This window comes from Rhineura floridana, chromosome 14 (assembly GCF_030035675.1).
Source record: "Rhineura floridana isolate rRhiFlo1 chromosome 14, rRhiFlo1.hap2, whole genome shotgun sequence".
NCBI lineage: Eukaryota > Metazoa > Chordata > Lepidosauria > Squamata > Rhineuridae > Rhineura > Rhineura floridana.
The window spans coordinates 20,262,348-20,287,447 of record NC_084493.1 but is presented as its reverse complement, the minus strand read 5'-3'; the positions used below and the strand labels follow the sequence as shown (position 1 = coordinate 20,287,447).

At 43.1% G+C, this 25,100-nt stretch overlaps 1 protein-coding gene across 1 annotated transcript in view; it reads left to right on the top strand.

The window, feature by feature from the left end:
* Positions 1 to 373: 373 nt before the first annotated feature.
* The window catches only part of ALDH1A3 (aldehyde dehydrogenase 1 family member A3), a 60,531-nt gene continuing 35,804 nt past the window's right edge, over positions 374 to 25,100 (top strand). The window contains exons 1-3 of the mRNA XM_061595990.1: positions 374 to 771; positions 8,544 to 8,648; positions 21,705 to 21,845. Coding sequence (XP_061451974.1) covers positions 670 to 771; positions 8,544 to 8,648; positions 21,705 to 21,845 — 348 coding nt within the window. The 5' untranslated portion in view covers positions 374 to 669. The remainder of the gene's footprint in view (positions 772 to 8,543; positions 8,649 to 21,704; positions 21,846 to 25,100) is intronic.

The following is a 25,100-nucleotide window of genomic DNA, read 5'->3' as shown; positions in this document are numbered from 1 at the left end:
CAACTTCTTCTTAACTCTTTCCTAGCCCATTGGGTCCTTCCAGGAAGTTTTAAAAACAATTCCCTTCATTGTATTGGGGGGGGCGAGAGGAAGAAAGGGAAGAGTGAAAAAAAGGATTCGAGGGGGCTACAGCTGGAGTCCGTGGACCAGCTGCTGCCTCTTTGGAGAAAAGGGAATTGAGATATTTCATATATGCACACACATGCATTGTGTGTGCGCGCGCGGACCAGCTGGACCGATGCTGATGGGAGTTATAGTCCAAAACAGCTGGAGGGCACCAGGTTGGCGAAGTCTGGTGTGGGTGTATATCCCACACGCACACAAATCCCTTTTCCTTTCTGCTGGGGAATCTCAAGCGGATCTCCCAAAGGGCTGGGACCGGCCGCCTTGCACCCGCTGTCTCTTACCTGCTGTTAGTCAATTTCACCAGGCAGGCGGCCGCCAGTTGCAGGAGCGGGGCGTGGCTTGGAGCCGAGGAGCCAATGGGAGCCTTCGACCCAGGACTCCCGTTGAAGGCATTCATAAAGGGAAGCCCTTTGGCTCTCTGGCTCGGCTGCTGGCTGCTTGTCACCCTGCGAAGGAGGACTCCGGCGTCGCGGGCACGAGGCTGGGTGCTGTGAGGAGAGGATATCCGCGCTACGCTCTGTCCCTCTGAAGCTATCCTGCGAGATGGCTGCAATTAATGGGACCATAGAAAATGGGCAGCCAGAGAAAAAAATGAACCCGCCGCTACCTCGTCCTATTAGGAACTTGGAGATCAAATACACCAAGGTAAGGGGTGTGTGTGTGTGTGTGTAAGTTTTTTTGTTTTTTCCCCGCAGTCATGCTTATGGTGTGTGGCTATTTTGTTTCTTCTGACTTTTCTCTTGAGTAAAATAGAGGAACTTTTAAAGTTTCTAGTCCTTAAGAGGTCTCTTTCTCTCCCTCCCTCCTTTCTTCTACAAACTCACTCAAGCACTCTCAAGGGGTAGGATAGAAGATATGTACATATCAACGCTGCTTTAGGATAAAAGCCATAAAACGTAGGTGGCCATGCGTTGTTGGGGTTTCTTGAGAAAACTTGGATCAACTGATAGCAAAATGTTTAGGTTGGGAGGCTGGGTGTATTTCTATATTTAAGGCTTTTTAAAAAAAAGCCTGTTGTGTCTCTGAAGCACACTGTGGGTAATAACAGCCTAATGAGCTTGCCTTGCTAATGTGCCCATTTAACAGCTGGAAAAACTGAGGATTGGGCATTGAAGACCTGCTCTTGGTAACTTTATAACTAAGTTAAAATATATTTTAATTTAATAGTATATCTCTTTTCATTTAATAGCATTCATGTACTGCTTTTTTCCATAATTAATTTCAGAAAAGGGGCTCACAAACTGATAGGCTTTCCATTCCCACACACCCTGTTTTCAGTTCCTCGGCAGTCAGCATTCCTAGGTCTCGGAGCATGCAGTCGGTCCTTGCTGGACTGTCTTGGGCAGTTCCACTGCCCCCTTAGGGTTTTTTTAAATGTATTTCTGTAAACCCCAGAGTTTCCCCAAGCCTACACACACACTTGGGCACGGGCAGTGATATTTTGGCTGCATGAGCCATGATACAGCTTGGGCATCTGAAATAGAGGGCATAATACTAGCTAAATAAACATGACAACAACAGAACAGAAACATCACAACAGTGAAATCCATAGAGAGGCAGAGAAGAGAGCAGTTCGCTTTCAAACCAAAATGAAAGTTTTTGTCCGTTTTTGGAATCCAGCAGGGATGAGGCTTTGAGTAGCTATATATCTCTTGGTAGTGTTCCACAAGTCTAGGGCCACTTTGGAGAAGGCCCTGCTGCTAGTGGCAGTTGACCCCACCTTCTGGTAGGAATACATGTTAGCCGAGTATTATTGGAAGGTCTTTTACCGGTGTGTGTGTGTGGGTGTGTTCTAGTGCATCTAGTTGTCCAGATCCAAAAGTATTCCTCTATCTACTCAGCTCTGTTGGTTCTTCATTAATGTTTTCTAGGGAGATGACTAGATCCAGGATCTTCCTACAATTTGGAATCATAATATAGTTGCATTAGTAATAGTTTCTTTTTTAGAGTGTTCAAAGCGCAGCACTTGTATTACCTTTTAATCCTCAAAACACCCTTGAAAGGTAGGTCAGGGTGATACCCATATCGCAACTGGTGAGAGAGGGGGATGATGTGAAATTAGTGGCTTGTCTAACCCCACCTAATCACTGAAGTGTGACTGGAGCTGAGTTACCACTCACTCTTGGGTTAAAATCCCTTCAGCTGTGACCTTGCTTAATGGTTCTAGGCATGTAGTGCTACTTCATGCTTTCAGATCAACATGTAAATGGTAGTGGCATTAACCCACAGGGTTTGTATTTGTGTGAGAATGGATGAAAATGAAGGGTCATAAAGCCCATTGCACTTAGTAAAATGTTGGCTAGAACCCAGTAAGAGCAATGCATTATCCCTGCTCTTGACATTGTTCAAGTGGCTTTCTTGGAGTGATCTGGCCTGTAGCCATGTTGGAAGGAGAATAAGTCATTCTTCATGTAAGCAATTATTTAAAATAATGAGGAAGCCATCCAACATTAACTATAGGGGCATGCCCTCTTCCCATACAGGGCTCAGTGGAAGAGCTAGGGACACAGATGAGCCCTGTTCCACAGTGTTGTCAATATCGATTATTATTAAAAGAAGAATGCTCAGTGTATAATGGGCTGGCAAAATCGAGACTGCTGACGTTTTAGTCTGTGATTGGTTTTTTTTTTTTTTTTGCATTTACAGGGTTTTTTGTCTTTACGCAAACATCCTGCCATACTGGCCACATTAATGGAATCCATCCATTCATCCACCAGGTTTTTCTTAGATTACCAGCAGGACTGCCTCCTGACACCCACCCCCAGTAGAATGTGAGAAGGAAAGAGTTAGAATAGTGTGATGGCTTCTGTGGGCAAGTTTATTTGGTAATATTGCAAGCTTTCAAATAGAATGGAAGTTATCCTTAAACAACAAAGGCAGAAAATGGGAGCCTTGGCTGAGAGGCAACTGTAATATCTCCATGCTGAAATGTATAATTATTTCTTCTTCTTGATGTGTGGTCTGAAGATCTCTTCTTTAAGTAGGGACTACTTCTGCTGATGTCCCAGCAGAAAATAATGTCTGACACTGAGACTAGCCAAATTAAGAGAAACAAAATAAAAGGGATGTTTCAAGGGTACATACATCACAAGGGGGTAGTGATTCTGAGAATTGCTGACTCTGTATGTCTTGCCGTGCAACGTTAGGCTGCATTTGGGATGTGAAAATAGATGTACCTGTGTCTATTCCCAATAATTTGAAAACAACAAAGTACATTAGTAATAAAATGAACATGTGTATTCCCACCTATATTATTTTGTATATGTGCTGGGGACATATAAGGAAGAAACGTGAGTGCTGTCTACAGGCTGGATTTAACTATTATGCAAAGTAAACCATAGATCTTTACAGCTTAAATAATTGTTAATATAAAACTCAATTAGCTGTCTGACTTCTACTGATGAATGCATCAATTTCAGTTACAGGATCAACATACAGTATTACAGAACCATTTGAGGATCTAGAAAGGAGGGGGTAAAAGCCTTTTAGTAAGATGAGTTGACCTGGGTTGTGTAGTAAATGAGCCCCCTTAACTTCAGGTCCTGGGATTCATTTTGTGAGGATGTCTTTTCTCAGAGTATAACTACTGTGCTTCATCCCAAATTGGGGGGAGGGGAGCAGCGGACAAATTACCATCTTTCAGATCATTTATATTGGACTTGACTAACTGAGCCAGGCTTTGTCAGGACCTTTAAGACTCCTTAGCAGAAGACTTCTTTTCCAGATTGTCAGCACATTCTCGCTGCAAGTAAAGCAGCTAGTCGGAGCCAGTCCTACCATTAGGCAGAGGGAAGCAGCCATTCCAGGCAACAGATTTTGGGTGTGATGAAAGGGTCATTTTAATTTATTGTATCCTTATTTTATTTTTTACTTTATTTTATTTTTTACTCCCAGGGAAGGGAGAGAGGCGTTTGTAGGATTTTTGGCCTTGGGTACCAAACTAGCTTGACCAGCTTTGGGATCTGATGCACCTTGACTTGGGGTTTCCTGCTCTCTTAGACAGCAAGATGTCTGCTTAGGACTGTAGCCTTAACTGATCACTTTTTTAAAGCTTACAGGCCTTGCATTCAAAATGGGAAAGTTTGTGCATTTCACAACTTGTGCTGGCTCCTTTAGAATATCATGCATTTTAAAACACAGCCACTTCAACATGAGATGTGAACAGTGGTCATTTTTAGAACTAATTAAACCAGAACTATCACCAGAAGCTAAAATGATGAAACTGAGGTTGTCATACTTCAGACACATAATGAGAAGACATGATTCACTAGAAAAGAGAATAATGCTGGGAAAAACAGAAGGGAGTAGAAAAAGAGGAAAGCCAAACAAGAGATGGATTGATTCCCAAAAGGAAGCTACAGACCTCACCTTACAAAATCTGAACAGGGTGGTTCATGACAGATGCTATTGGAGGTCGCTGATTCATAGGGTCGCCATAAGTTGTAATTGACTTGAAGGCACATAACAAAATTCATCCAAAAAGGAGGAAAAAAGCAGATGTCAACCATCTAAAAAATCAGAAACAGTATGCTTGAACCATGCATGTTAGTGGCAAAAACGTTACACAAACCCAGTGATTGCTGACCATGGGCCATACTTTCTGGGGCTGATGGGAGTTAGTCCAACAACATTGGCTATCCCTAATCCAATCAATTTGTGAGCATAAGTGTCAGATCATGATGGTGATGGGTTATGGTTCCCCAAAACCATCCCCCCATTTACAGATACCTTTGACTAAGTCGGTCCCAAAAGGATTTCTTGTATCCCATTGGTTTTTCATTTGTTAATATATTTTTGCAAGTATGATTAAGGTGTTCTTATGCATTTTGAAAGCATGATCGCATTAAATCCAGGCATCTAAAAATAGTGGTGGAAAAGAAGCCTAAATCGGAGTTGGTGCAAAATTAGCTTCTTATAAACAATAGGTTTTTTTTAGAAAAGCTCCAGTACTCTAGTCTATATAAACTATTGGCAGCTTATTACATTTTTGGGGTAACTTCACTAGCTATTCTAATTTTTGTTTAAAAAAGATAGTTGACATCTAGTGGAGAAATGTATAGAGCTATACAGATCAGGACAAAGTGTGTTTAAGGTGCTTAGATCTCAGGTTTTTAAGGACATGGTGCTTGAGCCTAATTATGCTTCCTCAATATTAAGGTACATCAGGTTCAATGGGACAAACATGAATAGGATGATGTGCTTGCTGTTCAGAGGCAAGTATCTGTGCAAGTATTTCATTCTGATCTTGGATCTACTTTACTAATACAGACTCAGTTCTAAAACTGATGCTGCAGCGCCTTCATACTCCCAGACATCTTGACTGTGGTAGGGGGAATTTAAGGACAGCAAAATCAAGCTGAAGGGTTCAGCCCCCAACATCCCTGTTCCTTAAGCCATGCTTCATCTCTTACCAGCTTTCATTTCTTAAGTCTTTCCGTTGTATTTTGTTCCAAGTAAAGGTGTTAGCAACTTCCTACAAAGCAATCCTAAGTATGCTTAATTGGAAGCACCAGATCCAATGATTTTATTTCCTAGAAAGTAAGGTTTCTGCTTTAATAACCTGCAGACTTATTTTCTGAATAAATTTCACTTAAATGGGGCTTGCTTCAAAGAAACTGTATGCAGAACCACCGCCTTAAAAGTAGATTTTGAGAAACCAATGTGTTTTCTTTACATGTAAAACTGAGGTTTCCCTTTTCTAGAGTGACTCTGTAGTTTCTGATTTTTTGAGAAAAAACAGTGAGGTTTCCTCAAGTACTGAAAACTAGCTTTAAATGTAACCCAGCTTTTGAGAGATTTCCCCGCTTCCCTTATCTGCTTGTGTATAACTTGGTTTCTTTTACAGTGAAACACTTGTAAAACACTTCACCTTTTGCAAGTGAGAAATGATTCTTGATCAAACTACAGTGGACTTTATGGGAGAGATTTGTTTAAAAGCACAAGGCCAACAGGCTAAGTAACTTGGGTTCCTGCGACACACAAATCCAAAACAACCCTCTGATAAAAAAAAATGTAATGGTCTAAGTAATATTTGTCAGCTTTTAATCTACAGCATGAGATGGGCCGCTTCACCCTGCCTAATGATAGTGCCAGCCTTGACTTGGAATTGTGTCCATCTAACAAATAGGTCATTCATTCAGAAGTGGGCAATAATGAAAGAACAGCCTTTTTGAATTACTGTACACTTGTTTGTAGAAAGTTATGAGTTTTCAAACTCAAAGAGGGTTCTTCTAAAATGTTTTCAGCTTAAACAACTTTGAGCAATGAAAATGGAGTTCAGCACCAATGATTAGAAGAAATGGAAGAGAGAAGGCCAACAGGTTCCCATCACATTATGAGAAGAACCCCTTCTTTGGAACAACTGTAAAAACATCTGTATGAGTGTGAATAAGATTTCAATACAAATTGAATTGTTTGTATATTACTGTTGAATGCCAATCTTAAACTAATTTGACAGTCTTCCTCTCTGAATTGCAGTTGAGCACAAATGTTTTTACAGTTGCCCCTGATAAAGGATTTCTACGAGGGCTGTTTAACAATTAATTGGTTAGTTAGATGAAAACCCAGGACCCCAAATACATAACACAAATGATTTTTGAGATAATTTTTCTACCTCTAACTAAATTCCAAAGTATTTTGAGGTAGTAAAATGTCGCAAAACAAAGCCATGTGTGTTGTCTCAGAAGAAGGCTGCTTAAGTCTGCTTCTCTGGATCAGTTTTTCTTTTTAAAAAACCATGGGATATTTTTTAATCCAATTATGTTAACATTGGTGAAGACCAAAACAAAACACCTTAATGACAAAAAAAGTCAAATTTCTTAGGATTTTTTGTCCCAGGCATTTTTCTATAAAAGAGAACAGTAAATAGTAATTGGAAGAAATTTGGGGTTATTGTCACTTGCATAGTAATTACCAATGTTCTAGAAGGACTGTGTTGTAAATCTGCTTCTATTGAAGTTCCACACACACACACAAAAGTGCAGTGGGCAGTATTTTATACCCCAGGGTGTGTACAAGGTTAATTTGATTTTCAAATAGTTTGAATAAACAGGGCACCCTAACTCATTGGGCACCAGACTCAATTTTTATTTTATTTTGTTTAATAAAATTTGTATATTACTTCACTGTTGAAACTTTTAAGTGGTTTCTGACTAGATGATGTTAGCTGTTGTCTTTAGTCCAGGACTTATTTGTGTCGCAGCCACCATGGCAACTCCTGCCATCTGATTAGCAAACCTTGTCAAATCTATTTATGATCAACTCTGAGAGCTTGAGTTTAAAGATAAGACAGATGTCAACCTCGAACACAATTATCTTAACATAAATTCTTGCATTTGTCCCTAACCTCTGTGGCTGGTCAAGAGGTTTCACTTATGAGTGAAGGGATTAGCCACAGCAAGACCTGTGAAAATAATGTCAACGGGGATGGAATGTCTCTCTGACCAGACAGCAAAGATTCTTCAGGATGTTGTGTTAGATGAATATTTAAGATTTGATGGGCCTTTTTATGGTGAAATATGGTGATGTACTTTTCAGGTGCCCACAATCGGACTTGATGGCTCAGTTGGTGTGTAACGCCAGGCCAAATCATAGTTTATTGTGAACACAGAGGCTGATGGAAAGGAGATTGTGGCTGCTTTGCTCCTACTCTGATGGTGGTGGTAATGTTGTTGCACACAGCGGCAGCAATCACTTCTCCAGGCACCTGCCATGATTTATTTTAATTTTATGTATGAACCAGGTCACCTTCTCCATCTGGGTTGTGTGAGTGTGCATCTCCCATATGATGTAAAAATATCTACACTTGCACAAGTTCCATTGCAATATGCAGAAAGTAGCTGAAAGTTAAAATATTTTTGTCCCATTTGTTGCTAAGAAATAGGTACTTAGAAGTAACTGCCTAGTAATCATGCATAGGATTTAGGGATGGGATCTGTTGGCTGGTGTCAGTTTGAAAGCATTCCATTGACCTAACAAGCCGGTATCTCTTCAGGGTTGTTCTTTGTTTGTTGTTTTTACAAGCTGTTTTTTTTCTCCCCACAATATTGATATCAATATTGTTGTTTTGAAAGGAAATACTGATAAAATTATCATTCATAATGTTAATATTTTAGAGGCATATTTTTTTTAAAAAATATCTGTTTTTTTTGAAAATTGCTATACAAAAATCCAATCTGCAACTATAGAGAATAAACTAATTAATGGAAAATTCAGTACCAAATCCGAATCGGGTGGAATTCTAACACATCTTTAGTCTAGTTCTCACTATAACTATGTGTCTGCATCAAGACTGAAGGGAGGGGCACACATGATGGAATCCTCCATACCCCCAAAATTGCACATAGATAACCAGCATGTCAGGGAGAATTTAAGCCTCCTCTTCTTATCATGCATAACCTTTATTTTCTCTTGCTTAGATATTTATTAACAACGAATGGCACATGTCAAAGAGTGGAAAGCAGTTTCCTACCTATAACCCTGCAAAGGCTGAGAAGATCTGTGATGTCGAAGAGGGCGACAAGGTCTGTTTGTTTTTCTTTCTTAAATCTGGCTTCTGATGGTTACACAAGGCGTGTGCGTTTTGCCAGTGCAATCGCACAATAAAGCTGGCCTAGACAGCCCAACCTCTAGCTTGCTTGCTCAAGCAAATTAGGAAGGACGCTCTTGATTTTATGCTTGATTTGTTGTCCTTGGTTCCACTCAAAATGAGAGTTCTTTTCCTGGGACAGAGATGGGCTTCAGTTTCAGGGGGCTTCTCCAATCTTCATAGTGGAACAGGGCATAAGAAAGTGAGAAGCTAGGATCAACCAACCAGTCCCAAGCGGCATATTTCTGGGGTACATCAGAGCCCACACCAGGCATGACAGCCCTTGGGCACTACCCTGTTCCGGGCCGTAGTACTGTAGCCCAGCACCCCCTGATACAGGCAACACAGGCCTAATAAACCTGCCTGCATACCCCACCTACCTCTCTTGTTGTGTGAATGACGTGCATATGTAGCATGCATGCCTACCATCAGCCAAGAGGGTGGCGGGGGCATCAGCCCCTTAGGGAAGCCCCTGCTGCTATCTTGGGTGATGGCAGGCATGCACACACAGCATTCACACTGATGGGAAAGATGGGTGGGGTGTGTGTGGGGGCTTATAGAAGCCTGTGCTGTCTGTACTGGGGGGTGCCTGGGCGTTCCCTCTCTGTGATCTGTGGCAGGGTCAGATTGCAGGACCCGACACTGCCAGGGATCACAGAATGGGAGCGCCACCTGTTCACCCTAAGGAGGAGACCTTCAGTGGCCTGAAACCAGGGCCCAAATTGGCCGCCTTCTGGTACTGGCCCTGGGTAGCATTAATCATTAAGAGCAATATGTTTCTTACTATGCTCGTATCCAATGCTCGTCTGACTTAGAGTAGAGCACTGAAATTAACAGTTGTGACTTAGGTTCATTCATTTCAATGGGTATCCTCTGAGTAGGCCTTAATTGAAGACAACCCTATGAGTGGCTGCCATTGGTATTTTTTACCACAGACTCCAAAATGGCTTAGGCTCATTCTGGGAGTGTGTGTATTTTTTTTTTTTAACTGAGGTACTCATTAGAGGGAGGTTGGGTAGTGGCTATGCATCATGGCTGCAGCTCTTGACCTCCAATTATCTTTGTTTGTCTCTCCAGGCTACAGGGGATTACTGATGTGAAGTTGATCACTGCTGATTTTTATCACTGCTAGGGATGGGGGGTAATTTCAATTTTCTTTGCATTTGGATGAGAAGCCACCTAGTTTGTGCTCCTCAAATCAATACACAAACCCCCAAACACAATTATTCTTCAAAATTATCCTGTCTCCGACTTTTGTGATGCAACTCTCGAACCAAACAACGTGTCCAAAGATGTGTATATTTAGGGAAAGTGTGCGTGCATATGTTGTCATAGAATAGTAGAGTTGGAAGGGGCCTACAAGGCCATCAGGTCCAACCCCCTGCATACAGAAATGTATCATGTCAAAGGAAATTGCTTTACAAAAATGTATGTTAGTCAAAACTGCATGCGAAGATATGTATATTAAAAGAAATTCACACTACAGTCCTGATAAATTTTCATGAGGATTAAAAAAAAAAAATCACAAATTGCTGTGGAAATGTGGAGTACTGGATTTAAGACGGGAAAAATGTGATGCTAACCAAAATTGACAGATTCATCCATCCATACTGATAACATCTAAAATTCTGTGGGTGCTTGCCAGGTTGTCTGTGTTCTACCTCCACTGTTGGAGGCAGTATACCTCCGAATATCAGTTGCTTGGGAGCACAAGTGGGGAGAGTTGCTACTGCGCTCAGGTTCTGGTTGTGGGCTTCCCAGAGGCATTTGGCTGGCCACTGTGAGAACAGAATGCTGGACTAAATGGGTCTTTGGCTTAATCTAGCCAGGCTCTCCTTAAGTTACTTCCATGTTAGGCATTTAGTGTAGAATACCACACTCTGGTCACTTCCAGATGACCTGTTTGAGCATTCATCCTGATCTGCTTGCTCAAAGTTTGTGGGGAGGAATTAGGTTATGTTGGCTCTTTGTTGACCATCCACTCTGGTTTATTTGAGGGCATTTTATCAACTATATTGTATATGCCACACCGTCCGGATCATTTTCCCATCACTTTCCTTAACACACAAAAAAATCTGAATACCAAGAATACCAAATGGACTTTTATTGCACATCCTGAATTTGCCAGTAAGTAATTGACTCCCACCTGAGAATTATGACAACCTAGAAGCATCTTTTGCCCACTGGCTTTTTATTGGCATCTGCCAATTGTTTTGTCTTACGGTGTTTTACCTACTGATTAATTTATGGCATTTGATTGTGTTTTAATATGCTGTTCACCACTTGGGATGCCTTTGGTCTACAGATAAATGGTGGCTATAATTGTGAAATGATTGCTACCTTGTGATCCCTCCCCCCCGGTCTCTTATTTCTATTATGCTTTAATTTCTATTACTGCACTCAGGGTCAGTTCTAAAGGGCAGCCAGATGGGGCACTGGCCCGAGGGCCCCTGGAGCTACAGGGGCCCCTCCACTCCCCTTCTGCGATCTGCAGCAATAGCCACGGATCGCAGGGCAGGAGCTTCTGCCTGCCCTCCATTCCCTCGTGCCACCTACCTGTCTCCTGCCTTTTAGCATTGCCCTTAATGAAGATGGCGGCTGAGGTTTCCCTAAAATGCTGAACCCCCTGCTGCCATCTTGGTTGATGGCAGAGATGCACGTGCATAGCATGCACATGTGCCATCAACCAAGATGGCGGCGGAGGCTTCATCCCCTTAGGCAAACTGTGTCTGCCATCTTGGTTAATGGCAATGCTAAAAGACAGGAGACAGGTAGGTGGAGCGAGGGAAATGGTGAGCAGGCAGAAGCTTCTGCCCTGCAACCCGCAGCTGTTGCCATGGATCGCAGAAGGGGAGCGGAGGGGCCCCTGTAGCTCAAGGGGAAGCGGAGACAGGTAGGTGGGGGTGGGGGGGAAGGGGAGCAGAGACAGGTAGGTGGGGGCATGAGGGGCTGCACACGCACACACATGTGCACATGCCGGGGCCCGGGACAAGCTGATGCCCAAGGGCCCTGGCATGCCTGGGGCCAGCCCTGCCTGCACTGAGCAGGGGGTTGGACTTGGTGGCCTAATTGGTTCCTTCCAACTCTACTCTTCTATGACTCTAATTCTTCTATGACTCTGATTCTTCTCAGACTGCAGACAATGTAATTTTTTTGTGTTTCTATTCTGGTTAGGGTTGCCAGGACAGAAGTATCCCAAACCCTGAGATTTTGGGGATGGGCCAAGTGATGTCCTGGGGGCAGGCCCGAGTGAAGGCATTAAGCATGATACATTAAGCATCAACCACAGTTGCTTGGCGCATACAATTCAAACAAAACCATTTCTCTGTTTGGAAATTAAGATAGAAATCTTCGCTAAAAGATGGAGCCTGGGTAGGGAACATTTAATCTAGCCTACTTGCTTTTGGCATGAAGGGTTTATGTGTCCTCAGGCCAGGCCAGTCACCAAAAGGCCATTGTAGGAAGAAAGAAGCGTAGTGTTGTGGAGATGTTATATGGGAGCACTCAGGAGTAGAGATGGATGCCCCTGAAGGCTGCAATTCTAAACACACTTACTGACTAAGCCCCATAGAACTCAATAGGATTTACTTCTCATTAGATATGGTTTCGATTGTGGTGTTGGTAAAGCTTGACCACGGATCCTCTGCAAAGATAGCCATATCCAGATAGGGTTGGCAACCTGCTGCCTGGAATGCCCTGCCCCTACGTTTTAACATGGCTGCTCCAAATTTCTTCACAGATTTGACCCTTTACTTCAGAAAGAGGTCTGAGAAATGATTAAGAGTAAGAAGATTCTGTACTCTTTTCTGTCTCCCCTGTGGGCTGCTATAAACTCACTTTGAAGCCAACCCAATTCCAGTGAATAATAATTGACAGAGAGAAAACACACATTGTTTGGTCTACCTTCATAGGCAGCAGCTTGGGAACACCAACTATTGCAGCTGTGCTGCACAGTATGTGAAATCTTTTACCACTATTGGGCAAGAAACAAACCATCATGCAAACAACAAGGTGCATCATCAGTGGGTTTGAGGGGGTTGAGCGGAGCGCATGCTTCTATAGATGAAAGGGAGTGAGGATAAAGGTACATGAAATGCAAACAGAAAAAGAAAAACAAAAAAACAGTGATGATTTCCTAAACGCAATACCATACCAGCCACAACAAGATTCCTATGAGTAAGGCAGAAAACTCAGCATCCCACTACCAGTCAGGATTCCTAACCAAAACTAAAAAAATCCTAGCAGCCAGTCAGCCAAGGTCACAGAAATCCCCATGCAGCACAACCACTCTGAAATCTGCATTGGTTGCTGATTTGCTACCAGGCCAAGTTCAAGGTGTGCTTTCCATGTTACGGGTGCAACATAGTACTTGTTCTGCTCTTGTAAAAAATCCGTCCTTTAGTGTGGCAGCACCTACACTTTGGAACTCTCTGCCTATTGACATTGGCAGGTGCCTTCATTGTACTCTTTTTGGTACCTGCTAAAATATTTTTGTTTAGGCAAGTCTGCCCAGGCATGTAGAAGCTATTATGTTTTTATCTTTTTTTAACTCATTGTTGGTTTTATTATTTTGAATATTTTTAAATACCTGTCTTTAACTGTTTTTGCCAATAATTTTATTGTTTCAATTCCTTCGTAAACCCCTTTTAGGTTTTTTACAATAAAGTGGTATATAAATGTTGTAAATAAAATACATAAATAAATTTTGGAGTCACTGTGGCCCTTGGGTCGCTTTCCACTTTTAGGAACAAAGGAATCTACCTTATACCGACTCAGGCCATTTGATACCATCTAGCTCAGTACTGATGACATGGACTGGCATTGGCTCTCCAGGATTCCAGGCTATAGCCTTTTCCAGAAATTGAATTTTGGGCCTTTGCATGCAAAACATATGCCCTACCACTGAACTACAATCCTTCCCCTATTTAAAAAAATACCTTTTAGAATTGTTCCTTCAATTCACTAATGAATGCACATCATACCTAGTGCAGATCCACACCATTAATTTAAAGCACATTCTACACAGATTTGAAGCATATGAATCCCACCACAGAATAATGGGAACTGTAGTTTGTTAAAGGTGGTGGGAACTACAACTGTGAGGGGGAAATGACACTTCCCAGGATTCTTTAGGGGAAGTTATGTGCTTTAAATGCAAGTTGGATGTGCTTTAAACATATTGTGTGGATCTACTTAATAAACTTTGCCTGCATGTAAATTGTTTTAATTGATTATTTAAAATGGAAGTGAGCTATTACTGGGTGACTATCGGCTACTCACCATCTCTCAGCTTAATCTGCCCCTCAGGATGAAAACAACAGAGGGGAACCATGAAAACCCCAAGGAAGAAGGGCATACTGAACATGTAGAGGAAGTAATACTGTACAACCATAGTGTGAAATCAGATACTTATTGGGACATAGTATGAAGAAATGTTTATATAAGCATGACTATCAAATATGTTTATTATTTACACAACCTGTAAAGATATTTGTAGTGTAATCCTATGTTTGTTGACTCAGAAGCAAGTCCCAATGTGTTCAGTGGGGCTTTTTCAAACAGGGAAGTGTGCAGAGAACTGCATCCTCAAGTGATAAGGATCTTCATTGACCCAACCCAAAATTCAGAATCATGCCACTTTAAGCTGTTTTGCAACAGCTTATACTTGTTTTTATGGTTATTGGATTTTAAAGGGATTTATTTCTTATTGTGAGCTGCCTTGGTTTCCAGTCTGCAACCCTACCTCAGAGGGTTGTTGGAAAGACTCCATAAATACACACGCAATGGAAATATAAAAATGCATACACCCCATCTAATAGTTCATTGTCAAAACCAGTTGGTCATTGCAGAACAATTTTTTTTAATCTGTATTAGTTTCCTACATAATAAATTCAGTGATACCTATGTAAGCCCTGCCTAATTGCTTTAAAAACAAGATTGGAGGGGGAGAGAAAGATTTACAACACAAACACAATTCTTCGCTATGTTTACTCAAATGTCCCATCAATTTACAGCACAATCCTAACCACTTCCACTCAAAAGTAAGTCCTATTGAATTCAATGGGGTTTACTCTGGGTTTGTGGGATTAGCATTGCAGCTTTACTCTCAGAATAGCAAGTACTGGATTAAAGCGTCATATTGGGAAGGTTTTCAAAACAGTGCCCTCTTCCACAGCCCAGGAAAATTTAAACTTATTTGATTCCTGTACACAAGAGAGAAAAAAACTGAAAGCTATATTATACAGCCACAATAGTGGCTGTGTACTATAGTCAGCATGGATTTCTCGCATTCCGCAATGTTAAATTGAAAATACCCCCATGCCATTCCAATGCTTCCCATACGCACATTTCAAAACAAAACCTTACAAAACTTATAGTCCAGAACTCAGAAACTCTTACTTAACAACCCTCTCAATTTTCATGGCGATAAACAAAAGCATTGAGAGTTCAAAGTCCTTTTGGACTTTTTTCTCTCTGAGTTCTCATAATCTGTTGAAATTCATTTAAAATCAGCCATGTTCACAGAGTACCTGTAATCCTGTTACTGACCTTGCCCCATACTCTGACCATCTTCTGCAGTTTAAAAGTTTAAAAAATGCCTGGCTGATTTTTAATTAATTTAAAGAAATTTTGCATTGAACTGAATGATAATGTCAGGCATGCTCAGTAAGAACCAAGTGTCAGTGTTCTAAAAGCTAGACTCACAGCTGTTGGGCCTGCCTAATCAAGCACCCACACCCACACCAGATTGATTTCACGTGAGACAGTCATGGCTTCCCCCAAAGAATCCTGGGAAGTGTAATTTGTGAAGGGTGCTAAGAGGAGACTCCTATTCCCCTGAGAGAGCTCCAGTGGCCATACTGGTTTAACAGTCAGCCACTCTGATTGAAATTCTGTGAGGGGAACAGGGTATATCCTAGCAACTCTCAGCACCCTTCACTAACTACATTTCCCAGGATTCTTTGAGAGAAGCCATGACTGTCCAAAGTGAAATAAAGTTCTGGTGTAGATATGGCCAGGGACAGCTTTGGTTTAAATTTGGGTGGGAGGCTACATTTATTTATTTATTTATTTCATTAAACTTATAGACCGCCCCATAGCCAAAGCTCTCTGGGCGGTTCACAGGACAAGAAACATCAAAAATACAATAAACATGTAACAATATAAAACAGATTAAAAGTTTAAAATGTTAAAAAGTTAAAACAATGTCAAATGCATACTAAACATATTAAAAAGCCTGGGTGAAGAGAAAAGTTTTAACCTGGCGCCGAAAAGATGGTAACGTTGGCGCCAGGCGTATCTCCTCTGAGAGATCATTCCACAGTTCGGGGGCCACCACAGAAAAAGCCCTCTTCCTCGTTGCCACCCTCCAAGCCTCCCTATGAGTAGGAACTCGGAGGAGGGTCTTTGATGATGATCGTAGTGTACGGGCAGGTTCATAACGGGGGAGGCGTTCCAACAGGTATTGTGGTCCTGTGCCTGCTGCAGAATAAAAAAGGTGGGGGAAACACTGAAAAAGAATGATACTGTTCACAATGTTTTCCTTTTGTAAAGGAAAGGGGCTTCCCTTCTGCCCAGTGTCCACCCACCCAATCTCCTTCCCTCCCCCTTCCCTGGGTCAGTGTTGGACTATGACCTGGGAGACCAGGGTTCAAATCCTCACACAGCCATGAAGCTCACTGGGTGACCATGGGCCAGTCACTGCCTCTCAGCCTCAGAGGAAGGCAATGGTAAACCCCCTCTGAATACTGCTTACCATGAAAACCCTATTCATAAGGTTGCCGTAAGTCTGGATTGACTTGAAGGCAGTCCATTTCCATTTTCAAACATGATTGCACAGGAATAAATCCCATTGAACTCAAAAAGTATGCAACTGATCAAACCCACCCTCCCTTCTCTTCCCTCCTGTCTCTTTTCTCTTACCCCTTCCCTCTCCTCCCCCTCCAATCCCCTCCCCCTCCTCCTCTCCATAGTCAGTTTTACCTACCTTAAGCATGATTGCACAGACGTAAATACCACTGAACTCAATAAGCATGCAAATGATCAAACCTGCCCTCTCCTGCCCCTTCCTTTGCCCCTTCTCCTCCAATCTCCTCCTTCCCCTCTTTCTGCTCCCCTCTCCCCTCCCCCTGCTCCTCTCCATGGTCAGTTTTACCTATCCTAACCATGATTACATAGGAGTAAATCCCACTGAATTCAATAAGCATGCAAATGATCAAGCCATTCTCAGCAAGCTTGCACAGGATCCCATTTCTTACCTCCCGGGTTAAAAAGCAGAGAAATTCACTAATAGGGAAAAAAAACCTTGCAGTTTAAGAATGTATTTATAGCCCACAGATATTTCTATCAAAATTTAAAAAGCAGGGAAATTGGACAGCTATAGTGAATGCACCAGGGAAGCAGGAGACCTTACCGCCTCTCTGAGATATTGTACTGCCCTACAAATCTGTCAAAATGCAAACACAATTTGGTTTGGTCTTTCACAGTCCAATCCACTTCCTGTGTAGCTTGGAAGAATTTGGTAACGTGCCTCTGACCACTGTTGTCCACTCACTGGTAACCTCTAGGCTTGATTATTGTAATGTGCTCTATGTTGGGCTGCCCTTGAGGTTGGTCCAGAAGCTGCAGCTGGTGCAAAATGCAGCGGCAAGACTGCTCACTGGGGCAGGGTATCACCAACGTGTCACTCAGCTGCTGAAAGAATTGCATTGGCTGCCCATTTGCTACTGGGCCAAGTTCAAGGTTCTAGTCTTGGTGTACAAAGCTGTATACAGGAATACCCCGCTATACGGACCTTCACTTTACAGACACTCGCGAGTATGGACATACTTACAGTAGCACCATTCCCCTGTTTACGAACTTCACTTTGCAAGAATGGACACTTAACCTTTGGTTGCGGCCTGTTCTTTCTGTGGGGGGTGGAAAGAGGCGCGGCTGTGAATCAGCTGGGAGGCGCAATCATGATCAGCTGAGAGGCGTGACAGCGCAGCAGCAGAGGCTTTAGCGCAGGGCTTTGAGGCTCTGCGTGAAGGAGAGGTGGCACAGTGACAGCGCAAGTGAAAAAAGGTAGTGCTTCTCTTTAAGTACATTTTCGGATTACGTACTCACTCTGGACCCATTGCGTACGTTAATGCGGGGTATTCCTTTACAGCTGGGGACCAGGATACCTGAAAGACCGTCTTATTCCTTATATACTCAGTCGATCACTGCACTCTGCTGGTGAGGGTCTCCTGCAGATACCATCTTATCAGGAGGTCCGTTCTGCGCAACATAGGAAACGGACCTTTAGTGTGGCAGCACCTACCCTGTGGAATTCCTCCTCTTAAATATTAGACAGACACCACCTCTGTTATCTTTTCGGTGCCTGTTGAAGACCTTCCTCTTTCAACAAGCCCTTTAAGTTGAGACTTTATCCCAGTCTGTGTCTGTGTTGGAGTTGCTTTTTGATATGTTTTTAAACCTTTTTAAAAAAACCACAATATGTTTTTAACCTTTTTTTAAAGATTTCTTCAAAGCTTTTAAAAAAATATTTTTAAAGATGTTTTGTTTTAATGCATTTTAAAGTCTGTTTTTATGATGTTTTAAAGTGTTTTTAGTACTTTAGTTTAGTTCTTCCTAAATTGAAATTATGCATCGATTCTTGATTGTTCCAGGTGACAGCTGTGATGGATCCAGTCCTCTGCTCGCCAAACCCAAATTCTAGTTGCGTGCTCTGCCTCTGTATTGCACCATCCATGTCATGTAACACTGATTAAGCACTGGGTGGATTATGACTGGAATGCCTGGCTTGCCCTTAGAGTTTCCTTGTTTGTGTGAGTTTCCTTGTTTGTGTGAGTTTCACTTTGGACCTCCTTAATAGCCTTGTAACTGAGAGTTTACGTAGTTACGTGGGCCTGGCCTGACCTTTTCCATTGAGAAACTTCAACCGAGTTCCGTCAAGAATGACACTGCAGTTATCTCAGACCACATGGAGGTATTATGATAATCTTTTGGGAGCTGTGAAGGTCAAACCAATCTTTGACCAAATGCAGTCACATACCACAGCAGGGCAGGGGAATAGACATTGTGGCACAGAGGAGGGTCTGGCCACCTGCTGTGTTCCTTTTTGGGGGGGATCTCGATATTGCAGATAGTGCTTTGGGAGCTGGAAGTATATTTTTGCTGGACACCCACCACAATATCCTTAACAGCAGTGTGGTGGTTAGAGGAACAGACTGGGACCTGGGAGACCAGGGTTCAAATCTCTGCTCAGCCATGAAACCCACTGGGTGACCTTGGGCCAGTCATTGCCTCTCACCCTAACTTATAACAGGGTTGTAAAATCGGAACCATGTAATAATAAAATAAAATAATGAAAATAATATATTCAGGGTCTACAACAGGGAAAGGGAAGCTTTTTTAAGCCTGGGGGGGGCACATTCCCTCATGGGCATCCTTCTGGAAGGGGGCACATGCCAGTGGTGGGTGGGGCCAGCCAGAATTGGGAAAGCGAGCAGAGCAATGGATGAGACTTTTGACTTTGTACGGTGGGCTAAATTCTAGCCGTGCAGAAAAGGGGGTGTCAGAGAATTCTGACAAAAATGGAAATGGGAGTGGAATTAATCCCATGTCCAGAATGGAAATCAATCCAGGGAATACGATCAGTATTCACTGCTGTTGCATTCAGTCTGCAAATGATACGTAATTGACTAGGGCCATGAGCTCATTCGTAGAGCATCTGCCTTGCCTGCAGAAGGTCCAGGTTCAATTCCCGGCATCTCCAGGTAGAGCTGGGAGAGAACCCTCTCTGAAACCCTAGAGAGCCCCTGCCAGTCAGTGCAGAAAATACTGAGCTAGATCCATTGGCGACTGGTGGCTCCATGTCAGTGAGGCAGTGGAATCCACTCCGGGTTTTCTGCCTGAACTTTTAAAGAGCTGTCCAAGGTGCTAAAGCCCCTTGAGAGTTTGGACTAAAACCCAAAACAGATCCCACTCCCTCACTGACATGGAGTCACCAGCCGCCACTGGCAGCGACTCTGTATAAGGCAGCTTCCTGTGTTCCAGTGTTCCACGTTCTCCTCTTCTCCTTTTGCATCATGTTTTCTTTGCACAGAAATGAATGGGGTGGAATAACTGTAATGGTGATGTAGTGCCTTGTGTAAATTATGTAAGTTCTGTAACTTCCCCGCAGTGTACAGTGGCATAAATAACATAGCTTTTGGAAGAAGACAAATTGCAGCCTTCTGGTTGGGCATCCTCCTTAAAAGGGTGGTGCTGGTGTTAGGCCTTGGAATGGCTAGTGATCCAGAAGAAGCATTCTTTCACATTTCCTCTCTAAGACCTCCCAAAAGAGAGAGGTGAAATATCTTGATGCTGAAGAAGAACTTATTTCTAAAAAAAAAACCCCAATGCATTTCAGCTTGCAGTTTTGGGGACTTCATCACATTACATAACTACAAGCTGAAACAGGTTGGCCTTTTTCTAGAAATAAATTCCTTTGTAGCATTGAGAGATTTCATCTCTCTCTTTTTGGGGGGTGGTTTTGGGTGCTTAATACTTCTGGCATTTTTTTCTTCTAAGCATGATGTAAGTGTAGAGCCAGAGTGGTGTAGTGATTAGAGTGCTGGTGCAGGATCTGTGAGACTAGGGTTCAAATACCAACTCAGCCATGAAGTTCACTGTGTGACCTTGGGCCAGTCAACATCTCTCAGTCTAACTTAACCTCGCAGGGTTGTCTGTGAGGTTAAAATGAAGAGGGAGGAGAACCATGTGTGACACCGTGAGCTCCTTGGGAGAAAGGTGGGATATAAATCTAATAAGTACGAGAGAGAGAGAAGGGGCCCTTTCCCAAAGGTATGAAGAGGGACAGTCTTCTATCCCTGTGCTGCCCTGGAGAGCAGAAACACTGCTCTGTGTGTCTGCCTGCTTGCTCTTGGGAGTTTCTCTTCTGCTGCCTGTTCTTCCTCTCTGTGTGTTTGTGTGTATGTCTGAGTGTAGGTATGCACAAATAGAATGGGCTCTTCATGGCCAGCAGCGCTCAGAGGGTTGGACCACTCTCAGTGTGGGCCTTAAACCAAAGAACACTGGCCACTCCTGGTCTTGGCACCAGGCCAAGTCAGTCCCATTCTATCATGCCCTTTTAATAGCAGTAACAGAAATCCTTTTTCATTGCATCTTACATACTCTCTGACTGGGCTTTTAATTGTTGGTCCTATTGATTGTTGTTGTTATGTGCCTTCAAGTCGATTATGACTTATGGTGACCCTATGAATCAGCGACCTCCAAGAGCATCTGTTGTGCACCACCCTGTTCAGATCTTATAAGTTCAGGTCTATGGCTTCCTTTATTGAATCAATCCATCTCTTGTTCGGCCTTCCTCTTTTTCTACCCCCATCTGTTTTTCCCAGCATTATTGTCTTTTCCAGTGAATCATGTCTTCTCATTATGTGTCCAAAATATGATAACCTCAGTTTCATCATTATAGATTCTAGTGACAGTTCTGGTTTAATTTGTTCTGAACCCCAATTAATTGTCTTTTTCGCGCTCCATGGTATGCGCAAAGCTCTCCTCCAACGCCACATTTCAAACGAGTTGATTTATTGATTTATGTCCTCTTTATTTGCTGCTCTTTTTAAATTGAATTTTAGTGCAGCCTTCCTGACCCCCCCCCAAAGTTTTGGACTACAACTCCCATCAGTCCCAGCCAGCACACCTGTGCTGCTTGGGGCTCATGGGAGTTGTAGTCAAAAGCATCAGGAAAGCACCAGATTGGGGAAGGCTGATTTCATGTCTTGTATTATAAGCATCCTCAAGGCAAAAGGCGGAATAGAGATACTGTAAATAATTCCTGTGGCTTACCACTGGCAGTGCTTGATCTCTTGTGTACAGGTCCAGAGCTTTCCTGGCTCCAGGCCCAGGAAGTGTCTGTGCATGTTATATTTTCAGTCTCTGCTGACTTCTGATCGGAATAGGGACTTTATTTTTATTTTGTTGCTGGTCTTACTTTTTATAGCCAGATATCGATAAAGCAGTTGAGGCAGCAAAAACAGCCTTCCAGAGAGGATCTCTATGGAGACAAATGGATGCTGTGAGCCGCGGACGACTCCTGAACAAGCTGGCCGATCTCATTGAGCGAGACAGAGTGGTGTTGGCAGTAAGTGAAGTGGAAGGGTGGGTGGGAGTGGAGCTGATTGGGTGGAGAAAATAAGCCAGAAACTGTTAGCATCTTGCTTATGCAGGAATCCACAAGCCCTTGACGTTGAGATTAAAGGGGAAGAAGATTGCAGTCAGAGGCACCCCTAGGCTGGTTATAAAGAAGAAGGCAGGCCAGTGACCTTGGTTGGTGGGGCAGAACAGTTCTTTCTATCGCTACTCCAGAGTAGACCCACTAAAGCAGGGGTAGCCAGCAGATGCCTTCCAGATGTTGCTGGACGATGATGCTCCTCAGTTTCAGCAGCCAGTGGTTAGGGATAGGGATGAAGCAGAATTTTGATTAAGTTTGCATTTCAAGCTGAATTTATCAAATCTGCACTTTCTCCAACAATCTGAGAACCAAAAAACAGCCCTCCTTCAAGGTCTGCGCTTATGTGAATTTTGCAATGCAGTTTGCCAGCCAACCAGTGTTTACAAAAATGCACATAGTAGGGGAAAGAGTGCATGAACATGAATATGTGAGTGAAAATAACATGCAAAAATGCATTAGATGGTGAGAAATTACTTGCAAAAATGTGTACATTAGTCAAAATGGGCTGCAAAAATGTGTCTATTAGGAGAAATTTGCATTAAAATGCTGGAGAATTTTCATGAGAATTTAAAAAACAAAATTGCAGATTGTTGCAGAAACTGAATTGAAGATTAGAAAAATGAGAAACTGAGAGAACTAAAATTGGCAGATCTTTTCTTCCCTAGTTTGTGATGGTGGAAGACATAGTCCAACAACTTCTGGAAGGCATTGGGTTGCCTTGAAAGTTGTTGGCTGTGGGTTGCATCCAACCAGGGCTTATTTCTGGTAAAAAAGTGAGGTGCTATGAATGCCAGTACAAAATGGTTACCATGGGCAGCAAAAAAAAAGAGGTGCTGGTGCTCCATACCAGTGAGTTCCATCACAAAAAAGCGCTATTTTTATTTATTTATGTATTAAATTTATTAGTCGCCCATCTGGCTGGTTGTCCAGCCACTCTGGGCGACGTACAAGATAAAAAAAAATACATTAAAACGTTAAAATTTAAAACCATAACAGTAAAAACCTAACCCACCCCAAAAGCCTGCCTAAAGAGCCAGGTCTTCAAGGCCCAGCGGAAGCTCATCATAGAAGGGGCATGGCAGAGATCATTTGGGAGAGAGTTCCACAGGGTGGGGGCCACTATTGAAAAAACCCTCTCTCTAGTCCTCACCAGTCTAGCTGTTTTAACCGGTGGGATCGAGAGAAGGTCTGAGGCTGATCTTGTTGAGCGGCATCCCTGACGATGCTGGAGGCGCTCCTTCAGATAGACTGGGCTAAAACCGTGTAGGGTTTTAAAGGTCAAAACCAACACCCTGAATTGGGCCTGGTAAACGACCGGTAGCCAGTTCAACTCCTTCAGCACTGGAGTGATGTGATCTTGCCGGCGGCTGCCTTTAATCAGACAAGCCGCCGCATTCTGTACCAGTTGCAGCTTCCGGACCGTTTTCAAGGGTAACCCCACGTAGAGCACATTACAGTAGTCTAGGCGAGAGGTGATCAGGGCATGTACCACCGGTGGGAGCAGACGGTTGGGAAGGTAGGGGCGCAGCCTCCGTATCAGATGGAGTTGATACAGCGCCGCCCAGCTCACAGCCGAGACTTGAGCCTCCATGGACAGCTGGGAGTCAAGAATGACCCCCAGGCTGCGGACCTGGTCTTTCAGGGGCAATTGTACCCCATTGAGCACCAGGTCCACATCCCCCAGCCTTCCCTTGTCTCCCACAAACCGTACCTCGGTTTTGTCAGGGTTCAGCTTCAGCTTATTCTTTCTCATCCAGCCACTCACCGACTCCAGGCACTTGGACAGGGTTTCTACAACCAACCTCGGTGAAGATTTAAATGAGAGATAGAGCTGCGTGTCATCCGCATACTGATGACATTGCAGCCCAAATCTCCTGATGATTGCCCCCAGCAGCTTTATATAGATGTTGAACAGCATCGGGGAGAGGATGGAACCCTGTGGCACCCCACAAGTGAGAGGCCAAGGATCTAAGACCTCATCCTCCATTGCCACTCTTTGGTACCTACCAGAGAGGAAGGAATGGAACCACTGCAATACAGTACCCCCCATGCCTAACCTCTTCAGCTGTGTCCAACTAAGTCCTAATCAGAGTAGACCCGATGAAGTTAGTGAACCTATGTTAGTCATGTCCATTAACTTCAGTTTGTCTACTCTGAGTAGTACTAGCACTGGCTCCAGCCCTCTGTTCCCAAGGCTAGGCAGGCTTTGAGTGGTATCCAGTGCTAGTTTGACTCAGAGTAGTCTCATTGAAATTAATGGTCATGACTAACTTAGGTTCATTACTTTCAATGGATCTATTCTGAGTAGGATTTAGCTGGATTACACCCCTATGAGATTACAATTTTTTAGCTAGCTTCCTTCCTTCATGTAGACCAGGAAATAAAATCTAGAGTTCAAGAGAGAATGGGATTGGCAAGGGTGAGTGGCAGGAATCTATTTTGTCATTTTTGTCCTGAAGAAACTTGTTAATCTGAAATACGCGGAAGCTCACAGTTGAGAAAGATTTATTCTCTAGTGATGGGAGAACAATATAACAGAGATAGCGACCCCATGGCTCTCCGGAAGCTGTTGGACTACAACTCCCATCATCCTTGACCACTGGCGATGCTGGCTGGGGTTGATGGGAGCTGGAGTCAACCGGAGGGCCAAAGGTTCCCCATTCTTGTACCAAAAGATGCTTTACTGAGAACCTCTAAAATATCCTTGTCTGAAAGCTTATATTGGGTACCATGTATGTGTGGCTTACTTGGCTGACCAATCAATTGTATAAAGCCATCCCAAGATATTTTGCGGCCTGAGGCAGAAGAGCAAATGATTCTCCCCCCTCTTCAAATCAAGATTTGCAGTTACTAAAGCTCCATCCACAGTATACATTTCAAGCACTATGATACAACTTTAACTGTCATGGCTTCCCCCAAAGAATCCTGGGAGCTGTAGTTTGTGAAGGGTGCTGAGAACTGTTAGGAGGAGCCCTATTCCCCTCACAGAGCTACAGTTCCCTGAGTGGTTTAACAATCAATCCCTCTTCCTGGGGATCTCTAGGAATTGTTCCTCTGTGAGGGGAATAGGAGTCTCTCAACACTCTTAACACACACTACAGTTCCCAGGATTCTTTGAAGGAAGCCATAACTGCTTAAAGTGGTATGATACTGCTTTAAATGTAT